We start from the raw sequence: 13,554 nt of genomic DNA, 5'->3' as shown, positions 1-13,554 counted from the left end.
GCAGCATGCCTTGAGGACTGGTGGAGGCTGGAGAGATTGCAGAGGTGAAGATGTGGAAGCCAGTCACGGCCTGCTCTATTTTAGTTTTGGGATCACCTGCGAGGAGCGAAAGGTCTAACAGCTCTGGGCTCTGTAAAGCATTTGATAAATATTACAGTTTGAGGGTACTCACCCTGCCCAAACATGGCTGTATACAGAGAGGGTACACGCACGAACTTGTGACAGCAGATGCCTACTTTGCTGGGACATGCCATGTTTGATGGAGTGGCCCATAAACAGTTAGCATGAGGCTGGAAAGCAAGCATTGTTGTTTGCTATAAACAAACCTTACCAAAGTCCCTGTAATTGCAGCGTTAGAAGGTTGGCCAGGCCTACATGGTAGCAGGGGAGGAAAATAATGCTTTCCTTTATCTGTTCTTGCTCACAGCTGGAGACAGATAAAAATGGAGACAGTTTTAACCTAAGCAAAGGTTGTGACTGTGCACTTTTCCTTTGTTCATCAGTGCTGTTTTCTTCCTTCTAAGTTATATTTTTATTTGTGACCAAGACTATACATGGGACAGCTTCTGAATGCTTTCGGTTTTTTTTTTTTCTTTTTTTCTTTAACTTAAGGAGATACCTGTTTCTCCTCAAACTCAACTCCTGTGGCTACCTCTGCTTGAGAGGTAGTCAAGAACAACAGACTCTGTGCTCTGTTCTGAATACTCATGGCAACTTCCAGAGCCCTGACACAAAGATGAGACAAATATCTTCCACAACTAACCATCACTAAGGATATGTTTTGCCACAGTATGGCAGGTATTAAACAGTCCTGAAGCAATCATTTTCAGATTTTTCAGTAACACAAAATGTAATGGTGTAAGGTAGAAAATGAACTGTTACCCTAAAGCCAAACAAACAGAAACTGTCTATCACTTCTTCCAGGCAGACTGGAGTAAATTTTCAAATCCTAGCATTCAGAGTGAGTAGTGATTTACACTGACATTAATTAGAATCACTTACCAAGCTTGCATTACCATGAAATGCTTTGAAACTGTAGAAGCTGTACCTTGCTGTTTCTAATTAGATGCCTTGGACTGATGTTTTGGTGTAGCAGGAAAATGTTACTTTGCTAGACTTCCCAATTGCACTAATTCTCCAAGTCGTACTGATCCAAAAATATATAGCTCCATCATGGTGACTCTTGCAGGCACATCTACATAAGGAGTTATTCCAGATCAGCTTTTCCTGATTAAATTTGCTGTGGATGTATATAGCTCTTCTGTTATAAAACCTGTATTAGACCACTCTTCCCTTTTGCTAATTGCAACCTTTTATGGTTCTGTATTTCTGTAGGGATAAAAAGTATCACTTCAGATATTTTTACTGTACTATGTTCTTTCCGGGTATCTTACTGCTTTCCTTCAAAAAGTTAAGCCTATTTGAAGCACATTACAAGCTGTATTGCCTACAGATTTCTCAGATATGCTTTATGGCAAACCAAGATATTTCACAATGGCATTCCTGCGTCTTCAACATCTGATAAATAAAAGCATGACTACTTTCCTCTAGCTGTTCTCTTTGATATTTAATTGTCCTAAGCTGGTACCTCCTTTTCAAAGTCTGTGGAAACACAGGCATATAGGTACAGACAAGTTTGTGGGAAATAATGAGGACTGATTTTGGTTTAGTGTATTTTATATGAAGACTGATAAACCTTACTCTTTCCACTAAAGTCTAGGGTGTGGAAACGAAAGAAGTTTAAATCCTTTGCAGTATTTAACATGAATGTTTTTACACAATGACTCCCTATAGAAGTCTGTTACTGAATAGTCATAGAGTCAAAAGTAGCCACAATACTGTATCATTTGTTTGTGATTAATTCTTCTCTCCTTGCTAACTGGATTGTGGTCTTGGTTTGTGGCAAAGAAACTAATAAAGAAAGTTTAAGAATTAAATATATTGAACTTTAAGTCATTAAGGATTTTATACTTCAGTAATGTCTTTTAAGCCAATGATAAATGTGATTGTTTCTACACGGTAGCTCCACATTCAAAGAATTAAGGTACATTTTAGGCTTCTCGCTGCCTTTTTTTTTAACATTTCTGGTGTTTTATAAACTTGCATTACAAATGCACATTCTAAACATATTTTATTTTACAGTCTAGAAATACTCATATTAAATGGTATATAAATCAAGCCAGGCTTCCTGTAGAAAAAGTTTAGAGGTTGCTCTTTGCTGTCATTTTAAAAAGAAGAGGAGCTCATACTTCTAGGATGTGATACAAAATAAACCCCTAAAAGACAACTATCAGCTATATGTTCTTAAGAAACATGTGCTTCCTGCCTAAGACTATGCATACATACAATTTAGCTATAGGAAATAGTAATTAAAAAATTAAAGACTAATTTTTAGAGTTCTTCCCTATATCAGGGTTTGAAATACACTTACCCTTAAAACTCTCCTTATCTCTTCAAATTTCAAATTGTTTTTTGTACCCTGCCCTTTTCTACTGTTTTGTTACCGGGTACAATGACAAATGATAAATAAGAATTGTCAGGTTTAAATAAAGCCAAACATAAAAGCTCTTCTAAGATGAAATCTGCTTTATTTGTTAAAATAGTTGTACTGTGTACAAAGGAAATTATGATAATTTACAACACTTAAGACATAGAACGTTGGGGGGTTTTTGCTTCCACTGGAAGAAAAATATTTTAGAACTAAAGAACTGTTAGAATCAGACATTGATAGTAGTTATAAAATAATAATATAATAAATACTTCACATTCATAGAATCTGAATTTATAATAATCCAAGCATTTCAGCATTAACTAATACATATTAATCTGCCTCCAACATGTAGGTAGAAGTGTCTTCTGTAGCTCACAGAACATTTGCATGACTCATCGTGAGGGTTACATCAATCCTAAAATATTTCCCTTAGTCCAGTTTCACAACTGCCAGCAGCAGAGCTCCATGAGGATGGTGAACAGGCAAACAAATAGAAACACGGTTTGCTGTAATCGTATACCATTAGAATGTAGTCTGGTCATTGCCTCCTGTCCTGATTTCAATTCTAAACAAACAAACAAACAAAAAATCCAGAAAATGGTTAATGAATAAAATATGTAAATTTTAACACATAAGGATTTTCAACATACTTCAAACCTCCTCGGACATCTCACAGGTACTTAAGTTAAAGGTATCAGCTGTTAAAGCCAATCAAAGAGGCTATTCTCAAGGGAGAGATGTGAATAGATGTTCCATCAGTGATCGTTTGAGGAGGAACTGATAGCACTTATCAGCTCTTGCAGGCATTAATCTCAGAATAAGCAAAAGTAAATACCAAGCAAAAGCAAGATCAAGATCTTCACAGGAGGTATGCACTCAAACCAGCATGTAGCCTTTTAACCCTTCCTTTAACAAGAAGGGGCTTCATTTATTATCACAAGCAGAAAGTCATACTCTAAAGCATATGAAAGCTGAGTCCCTGCTCAGAGGATGAGCAGATGATTCTCCACTGTCACCTTTATTGCCTCTGTTAAGCTTACTCAAGAGTAGGAAGTAGTAGACTGTTTTTACTGAGCATGGGGAGGCATGACACATGTTTTGTTCCTGTAATGGGAAACAATAGGGCTGATCAAAGGTGAACACCCAAGGGAACTTGAGCATTTAACGCTTCTCAAGATTTAAAAAAGCAAGCTGGGTGCCACACTTTGTCAACACAAAAGTGGTTTTGGTGGTGGCTTTTTGGTCCTGGTAGGCTTCGTGGTTTTGTTTGGTGGGTTTTTTTTTGTTGGTGGGTTGGGTTTTTTTTCGGTCTGTGGTTGCAAAGACAGGAATGTCACCTTTCTCTTGCATTTCACTTTTTTTTTTTGGACTAATGGCTTTATCACACAGTAGGGCATACCCTGGTGACCCAAGAGGCTCAAATTTTGAAATCTGTATTTGCTTCTGAGTTGATGGTATAACTCCAGAGTCACGGCTTTAGTGCACTGCTACTCAGATAAGATCAGGAGAGAAGAGGCTGGGAGTTCCTTCGGGTGCAAACTAATCTTGAGGCTATTTAGATCTGTTTTCTTACCCTGCTAACAAGTGATGTTGGCACAACTGAAGTAAAGTATATTAAAGCACAGCACGGAATTGAGACATCATGTATGAAGAAGAGCAATAATGTTTTGCACTAATTTTGCCACTGGAGAGAAAATAACTTATTAGTCATCTCAGAGTACTGAAAATAGTCAGGATCTCAGTAGCCAGTTCTCCATGGAAAATAAGTACCCTTAAAGCAATCCTTCAAGTTTTTATGCTAGTTCATATTCAAAATATACTCAAACCTTTATACAGAGATATTCACCGTCTGACATATATAGACTTGACTTAAACAAATATAGTGCTGTTGATGACACTGGATTCTACTACTCCACAACTGATCACGACTATGGCTACACATCTTTTGTGGACAGTGCTGAGTCTTAGAACTCTGTACAAGAATATTTCGAAGTCTAAGATACAGATCTTTAAGTAAGGTTCAGATTAGTTTTCTCCCATTTACATGTTAAATAGCTTATGCAAGTACTTGCTTCTCTAGTGTAATACTCCTTTATATTTCTGTAACACCAGTTTACACCACATTTTCTTCCTCTTTCCTCATCTAAGGGATATTTTTGTATGCTTGGATGTAGGTTGCTTGTAAAAATTGTCCTGGTTACATGGGAAGTCATAGACATGTGCAGGTTTTGCAGCATAGATAAGCATTTAATCCCTGTAATTTTCAATTAAAATGGGTTGAAATGTCCTACTGCACAGGATTATAAAAATCTCAAAGTATTTTTTGTGACAGGCAACAGAGTCATATTTACAGGCAACAGCAGTATTTACTGTCTCATTAATGCATTCTCTGAAGCATGGCAGGCCACTGCAGAGGCCTAAATAGAGCACACACATACAGTCAGTACCCCACTTTTGCAGAAGGCAATTGTCACCCACAAGATAAAAATGGTTGAATTTAACACCATTCCTTACCGCAGTTATCGTGCATTACTTCTGAGAGACAGTTCAGAGTACCATAGCCGCACCGACACAGCCAACAGCCCTTCAGCACCCAGGCGCCGTGGGCAATGCTGCCACAATTGCTGTCAAGGACAAGGGACAAATTTGGTATGTACCCGATTCTACCACATAAAATAACTACCTAGAGCAGCTTGCTCACTCTGTCTGGTTTTTACCTTTGCCGCTCATCATATTCACAGTATCTGCCAGTGAAATGCTTTAGACAGGCACAGAAAGCCCCTAGGATACAAGTCCCTCCATTTTGGCAGCAGTGTCTGTTCAGTTTTTTACCTGCAAGACAATATAACAGAGGTTACAAAGCATCCCAAGGGTTCCAAACTTCCCCTTTTTCTCCCTTGTTCTCTCCGATCTCTCCAGTTGCCAAAGGATTTTAAGAATCTAGCTTTATTGTCTTTAGAGACAATAAAATTATCTGCCTGTTAGGAGTGTTTGTTCAGTTAAGCCCAGTTTGTTTAGTTAAGGATTAGAGGCAAACTACTAGGGATTACAGGACGGTCAAGAAGCAAAACCTAGCAAGTGCCACAGCAGCAGCATGACATTCAAGTGAAATATTTCACTTTGATGGGAGACAGGTTTCAGTCACACTAACAACAAAGAGCATTGTCACTGGGAAGTGGTGCTTATTTTTGAAGCAAGGAGGATTTGTTACTGGGAAGAGTTGCTTAGTTCTGAAAGGGAAGGGGAACTCTCCCTCAAGCCTTTCTCAGACTCCCAGAATATATATGTTAATATATGTGGGAGGAAACACAAGTCTGTGCTTAGTTTTTTTCTTGTTGTGTGTGGGTTTTTTTCTCCTGCTAATGCTGTTGCTTTAAAAAAGCTCAAACTTTATTTTAAATATTTTTTTGTTCATGAAATACAGTTAATTTAAAAAAAAAAAAAAACAGAATTTTACAAACATTTTGCAAATCCAAGGGATTAACGCCGTTTTAATACCTGCTGTCTTCCCCTGCTTTGTGTTACTACCTTTTGCATCTAAAAGATCCCTGGTTCTGCCTTTAATTTTTATCACCGTTTCCAAAGCGATCACGGGAATAATTTAAATGAGCGGCCACAGAAAACCAAACAGTTGGAATCTTACAGGGCAACAGTCAAAGCATTACTGTGATATATTTTAAGAAGAAATTTTATAGCACTGTTTAAATAATGTTACCCACTCTCTGTAATCCCAGTGAAAGGTACCAATGCCCTGGAATTCTGTTGCTTTCTGCTTTCGTAACTCTGATTCATGTCACTGAGGGCATTTATAATAGTCCCTTCGTTCTTGGGCTGCTGCTTTTGTGCTGTGGCGTTGAGACTTTTCACATCTTCTTCATACGCTTTTTCACGGCCTTGACAAGAAGTGCAAATATGGAAGAGAAGGGTAGCTTGTAATGAAGGAATGCATACTGTAAATTTACAAAAGCAACACAGGAGGGTGGGGAGAAACACGAAATTTTCCACACCTTTTTCTAGACGAGCAGCCTGCCACACTAGAGTCACAGTGAAAAGAATTCTAAAAAAAAAACAAAACAAAAAAAACCCAACAAAAAACCAAACCAAGGAGCTGAAACAAATTTGTGCTAGTAATACACAAACACCAAAACGAAGATGCGGGAGTGGGGAGGGAAGGAATTTTTCCAAAGCTTTATCAACCACTTTATAATATAAACGATAAATATTTTATACCAGCAGTAACTCGAATTAACACATCAATAATGTCAAATTAATCTTAAAAATTGGGGTGGGGGGTGAGCGGGCGGACGAAGAACAGGGACATACAGATTAGGTTTGCTTCCAGAAAGCTACGGGTTCTACATATTTACTGGCTGACTACCAGTCAAAATAGTCTCTTTCTTTACGTTTCTTTATCACAAGATTGCCAGTAGTTACAAAAGCAGTAACAACCTTCGCTTCACCCGCAGTTCCAGGTACATTTGTTCCTTTCTGCTTCCTAGCCTGATTATCAACCAAAAAAGACACTGCTAAAAAAGAAAGGCATCCTTGGCTAGAGTAGGTCCGTGGCAGCTCAGGCAGCCTTACCTAACGTGATTTCCCCAGTACATTTTTCTGCAGTCCGAAATACCAGTGAGATCCTCCAGGAAGACTTGAGCAGAAGGAAGAGATCCGAAGCCCCTCACTGAAGGCTGTTGCATGCAGCAGTCTTCACACCATACACAGCAACAAGAGGAGAAAGGAGAACAGATGCAACTTTTCTCTTTCTGGCCAGTTTATAACAACGTCGACAAGACATAGTTCCCAGTTGTACCGCTTGCTAAGCCCTCGCTAAGGTCCTGGCAGGCAGAGACCATTCTCTGGAAGCTAGGACTCACTGGCCTGCCCCCGATTTTCATGCACAGCTGGAGGGTGGAGCAAAGTGGAGGCACCTACTGCTGGGGGGAAATTTAAGGGCCCACGACCACAGAAAAGCCCAAACCTGAAAGATCTCAATTCCAAGTTCTTTCTTAACATAAAAGACCTTGTACCACCACATACTGAGTGGGGAAGAATCTACTGTTCTGCAGAACTGCAACAGGTATATAACAATGGTTAAAAAGCCTCAACTCTACCGACATGACTTGTTTCTACCAGAGTTTTCCACAGGGGGCTCTATTTTATGAAATTGTACCATTTTGCAGCACAGATAACCTTTAGAGCCTTCCAAAAGTGCTACAGAAAGCAGTATAAGGTTCTTGATTTCTACCAAAGGTGGAGAAAGTAGTATAAGGTTTGTGACAGAGGTTTACTGCCTCACAAAAACTGTTAATAAACTCCTGAAACAGATTTTGAAACTTTTTTACTATTAGTAAAATTATATTAGTGAGTATTCCTAGTCTTCATCCATACATTATCAGCAGGCACCTAGATTTAATTTACCACATGTGCTGAGATGGGCTAGGACAACACACAACTTCACTATGGCTTGACAGCATCAGCAAAAATATCTGCACAGTGGCAAAAAAGCAGCTCTGCGTAGTCTTTTCTGAAATTGCTCTGCTGAACCCAGCCCTGACTGCACATGACCTTTACCTAAATTGTAACAGGAAACTGCAGCAATACAGCTTTGTTTTGGTGGGGGGTGGGGTGGCATGTGGAAGAGAGATGCTTTCACTATGCCAGTGCAAATCAAGCTAGTACAAATTGCACCTTGGCTAGATATATGATCACATCAGACATATGGGTCAGACGTTGACCAAAGAAATGGCTGTACCGGCTAAAGGACATTGTCATCTCTTGTTTGTAACTCCCTGCGTCTGACACTTGTCAACTTTGCCCCATCTAAACTAATGGTTCAGAATCTAGAACACCCCTCACCCAATTTGGTACAAAAGCTGGGTTAATTTACAAAGAGAGCTGTGTGAATTAAGTCAACCTGCTTGGCACTGAATTCAGCAGATGGAGAGTGTTCTGAGGACATGCTCTTTCATATCTCCTGTGGGGACACTGATCTTCAACAAGAGGATAGAAGTGCATGGCTGGAGATGTGAAACAGCTGTTTCTGCAGGGAATGCTCTCAGAGAGTGCTCTGCTGGGCTGCATCAATCTTAGTGGATAAGGCATTACCAATCCTGGTACAGCTGTTGACTCCAACTGATGTGAGCTCAACCATTTTCTTGTAGATGTAGGCTAACTCCTTTAGTTTTGTGTTAACTTGTTTCGTGGTGTGCTTTATGTGTGTTATTAATTTAAACTGAATTAGATGAAGCTATGCTTGTTCCAGACTAGTACTGATGTACCATGTCTTTTGGAATAGTGAGTCTGTGATGTAATTCAGCTAAATCAGCACTAGAAAAATTTATATGCTAACACTTGTAGGTGTTTTTATTTAATATTTAACAGAAAGAAAATTATAATAAAAATCACAACATCCAGGAAGATATTTTGGTTTTCATATCTTAAATAATAATTTGAAGAGACAGATTACTTTCACTATTATACTGTGATTCACAAGAACTTCTGAATTAAACATATGTTAAGGTTCAGGTACCTGTTTAAAACCTATCACATGTGTTCAAGCACTGTTGTGACAACAGATGCTATTCTGAATTAGGATTGTAAGATGCTTCACACAAAATGAAAGAGATGTCATTTTTGCATGTATTCACAAAACATGTATTTTTTTTTTTATCAACATATGAAAATGTTTGCTTGTGGAAAATACAATCCAAACAACTCCTCTTGCTTTCATTTGAGTTCTATAGCAGTATAACAGGGTTAGTATTTTGAGTTTAAAAAGAACAGCTGAGTTATATTTGTTTGCTGGCTTTTGTTACTTTATTAGGAACAAAATAATTTTCATTTTGGTCTAACAATAGTATCACTTTAAGTTACAATATTCAGATTGCTGAAATGCTGTCATTTAGCATCTAGTTTGTTGGTTTTCCCCTTTCCATAGATCGAAGGCAGAAAAAATAAACAGACATAAGTAAACACAGGAACATCACACTGCTTTTTTTACTAAACACAGTGTCAGTATAATTCTCCTGGAGAGCTCTTCTGGGTATCAGATTCCCAACATTACACTGGAGGTAACTTTCAAAATGAGAATGCTGGTAAAGAAATATTGATCAATTTTCACACCCTGTGCCCTTTGTTTAAGATCAGAAACCATCCCTGTAACTGCAAGAGTTAACGACCTAGGGAACTGTAAAGCAGTTGGTAAACATTTCTCACTGTGATATCTTGTTTCTTCCTTCGTTCTCCCTACAGCCTCACCAGCAAGGCACACATAGGAATGGGGACAAGGTAAATTGCTTGGATGCTGCTGTTGCCTGACTCCCCTATGGAGGTGAGATTGGTGTGACACTGTGGAAAAGCGTTGCTGTTTGTTGTTGACAGAATCTGCCAGAAAGTGATTGCTTCTGCCCAGGGATTTGTGAGGAGCTACAGTAAGGGTAGATGTGCCCCCTTTATCAGCTTCAAGTAAGATAATATTGGACCCAGCCAAAGAGCTGGTCCTGAGCATTTCAGGCAAGCTCTGTGTACATAGGAGATGGTTAACCATTAGTTAGGGGCCTTCAGTGCTGTTAGTTCCGACAGCAGGTCAAATAACATGTATGGATAAGGCTGGCCGGAAAACATGGTGTTACTTAATTAGTTCACATAACCCCTCTTGTGCTGATCCAGGGAACTGTGGGTCTGCAGACTGTCTTTTGGAACTTTTTCCCAATGTGCAAGTGAACCACTACACTGAAAGTATTGTGTGGATAATATGTGCTGGGTTTTGTTATATTAGAGTTTTACATGTTCCTGCGTAAATACTCAGTATTTTTGAGAGTTTTAAACTAGATGTGAGGGGGGAGAGGGAGATAACTGGGCCTGTTAGGAATAAGCTCAAGGGAAGCATATCAAGGCTTGAAGGATGGTGGACTAATGAGGGCTCTCCCTCTGCCATTTGACTTGAGAAAAGGGAAAGATGTTTAGAAATCATGAAAGCACCTGAGAAGGATCTGGTAGGGAATGGGGCCCACACTCACAAAAAGGTGTTGGATTCATTAGCTCATCTCAAGTGCATCTATACCAATGCACGCAGTATGAGCAACAAACAGGGGGAGCTTGAGGCCATGATGCAGCATGAGAACTATGACATAGTAGCTATCACAGAAACGTGGTGGGATGCCTCACACGACTGGAGTGCTGCAATCGATGGCTACAAGCTCTTCAGGAGGGACAGACAGGGAAGGAGAGGCAGTGGAGTGGCCCTGTATGTTAGAGAATGCTGTGAGAGCTCAGAAATCAAGTACAGTGATAACGGGGTTGAGAGTGTTTGGAGTAGGTTAAGGGGCAATAAAGCGGATCTTGCTGTGGGAGTCTGCTATAGACCCCCCAGCCAAAGCAGTGAGGTGGATGAAGCTTTCTGTAAACAGTTGGGAGAAATCTCGCGGTCACTTGCTGTTGTTCTTGTGGGGACTTTAACCTCCTGGGTGTCTGCTGGGATCAAGCACAGCAGAGAGGGAACAGTCCAGGAGGTTCCTGGAGTGTGTGGAGGATAACTTCCTCACACAGCTGGTGAGTGAGCCGAGCAGGGAAGGTGCCTCCTGGAACTGCTTGTTGTGAACAGGGAAGAGCTGGTGGGGGAGGTAAAGGTTGGAGGCTGTCTAGGGTGCAGTGACCGTGAGATGGTTGAGTTTTCCATCCTTGGAGAAACAAAGAGAGGGGTTAGTAAAACTGCCACCTTGGACTTCCAGAGAGCAAACTCTGACTTGTTCAAAAGACCGATTGACAAAATCCCTTGTGAGGCTGCCCTGAAGGATATGGGAGCCCAGGAAGGCTGGACATACTTCAGGAGAGAAGTCTTAAAGGCACAGGAGCAGGCTGTGCCTGTGTGCCGGAGAACAAGCAGGTGGGGAAGGAGACGGCCTGGCTAAACAGGGACCTTTGGCTGGATCTCGAGATCAAAAGGAGAATCTATGACCTGTGGAAGAGGGGCAGGTCTCTCATGAAGACTATAAAGATGTAGTGAAGCTATGCAGGGAGAACATCAGGAGAGCCAAAGCACAGCCAGAGCTCAACCTGGCTACAGCTGTTAAAGATAATAAAAAATGTTTCTATAAATTCATTAACAACAAAAGGACGATTAGGGAGAATCTCCCTCCTTTACTGGGTGCAGAGGGAAACATGGTAACTAAGGATGAGAAAAAGGCTGAGGTGCCCAACGCCTACTTTGCCTCAGTCTTTAGCAGTGGAACTGGCTGTTCCTTGCACACCCAGCCCCATGAGCTGGGAGATGGGGAGGGGAAGCAGACTGAGGTCAGCACAGATGAAGAGGAGGTGGTCAGAGACCTGCTGCACCACTTGTATGCACACAAGTCTGTGGGACCAGATGGGTGACACCCAAGGGTGCTGAAAGAGTTGGCAGATGTGCTCGCCAGGCTGCTGTCCATGATTTACCTGAAGTCATGGCTGACTGGGGAGGTCCCACTGGACTGGAGGGTGGCAAATGTGACACCCATCTACAAGAGAAGCAGAAAGGAGGATCTGGGAAACTATAGACCTGTCAGTCTGACCTCAGTGCCAGGGAAGGTCATGGAGCAGGTCATCTCAAGTGCCATTACGAGTCATATAATGGACAACCAGGGGATCAGGCCCAGTCAGCATGGGGTTATGAAAGGCAGGTCCTGCCTGACAAACCTAATCTCCTTCTATGACAAGATGACCCAACTATTGGATGAGGGAAAGGCTGTGGATATTGTCTACCTGGATTTTTGAAAAGCATTCAACACAGTTCCCCATAGAATTCTCATAGAAAAACTTGCTGCCCATGGCCTGGATGAGTGAATGGTCTGCTGGGTCAAGCACTGGCTGGCTGGACGGTCCCAGAGAGTGGTGGTCAGTGGGGTTAAATCCAGCTGGCAGCCAGTCACAAGTGGTGTTCCTCAGGGCTCGGTGTTGGGACCATTTCTGTTCAACATCTGTATTGATAATCTTGATAAGGACATAGAGTGTGTCATCAGTAACTTTACAGTTGACACCAAGTTAAGCGGGAGTGTCGATCTGCATGAGGATAGGAAGGCTCTACAGAGAGACTTGGATAGATTGGATCCGTGGGCCAACGTCAACGGGATGAGCTTCAACAAGGCCAAGTGCCAGGTCCTGCACTTGGGCCACAACAACCCCCTGCATGGCTACAGGCTTGGGGAGGTGTGGCTGGAGCTGCCTGGGAGAGAAGGATCTGGGGGTTCTCATTGACAAGCAGCTGAACATGAGCCAGCAGTGTGCCCGGGTGGCCAAGAAAGCCAACGGCATCCTGGCTTGTATTAGAAATAGGGTGACCAGCAGAAGTAGGGAGGTGACAGTCCCCCTGTGCTCTGCACTGGTGAGGCCACACCTGGAGTGTTGTGTCCAGTTTTGGGCACCTCAATACGAGAGAGATCTCGAGGTGCTGGAGCGAGTGCATAGGGGAGTAATGAAGCTGCTGAAGAGGCTGAAGAACAAATCCTATGAGGAGCGATTGAAGGAGCTGGGACTGTTTAGCTTGAGGAGGAGAAGGCTGAGGAGAGACCTCAATCCTCTCTACAGCTACCTGAAAGGACATTGTAGAGAGGTTGGTGCTGGTCTCTTCTCACAGGTAATTAGTGATAGAACAAGAGGGAATGGCTTTAAACTGCAACAGAGGAGGTTCAGACTGGACATTAGGAAAAAATTTTCACAGAAAGAGTGGTCAGACAGTGGAACAGGCTGCTCAGGGAGGTGGTGGAGTCACCATCGCTGGATGTGTTTAAGGGTCATTTAGATGAGATGTTGGGGGATATGGCGTAGGGGAGAACTTTGTAGAATAGGGCTGATGGTTGGTCTCAATGATCCCAACAGCCTTTTCCAACCTGAATGATTCTGTGATTCTGTGAAATGAGCAGTATAAATGCCCCAAGCAGCTTTTTTCACTCCAGGTTAAGAATGGTTTACATTGGTTTATTTGGAACGGGCCACTAACTGACTTGAAGAAGTAAGAAGCAGGAAAATAAGACAATCCGTAAAGTGACTGGCAGCAGTTTAACTAATGCCAAAGGTCCACTGAACAACGT

At 41.5% G+C, this 13,554-nt stretch overlaps 1 protein-coding gene across 1 annotated transcript; it reads right to left on the bottom strand.

Moving 5' to 3' along the window:
• Positions 1-2,931: 2,931 nt before the first annotated feature.
• Positions 2,932-7,188, bottom strand: LOC141973712 (cryptic protein-like). The gene is made up of 6 exons (XM_074932559.1): positions 7,076-7,188; positions 6,499-6,548; positions 6,211-6,384; positions 5,209-5,323; positions 5,006-5,115; positions 2,932-3,056 (listed from the first exon to the last, which is right to left on the bottom strand). The coding sequence occupies exons 1-6, from the start codon at positions 7,186-7,188 to the stop codon at positions 2,932-2,934; spliced, it is 687 nt and encodes a 228-aa protein (XP_074788660.1).
• Positions 7,189-13,554: the final 6,366 nt, after the last annotated feature.

This window comes from Athene noctua, chromosome Z (assembly GCF_965140245.1).
Source record: "Athene noctua chromosome Z, bAthNoc1.hap1.1, whole genome shotgun sequence".
Taxonomy (NCBI): Eukaryota; Metazoa; Chordata; class Aves; order Strigiformes; family Strigidae; genus Athene; species Athene noctua.
Note: the sequence above shows the minus strand (reverse complement) of the source record. Positions and strands in the feature narration are given on the sequence as shown.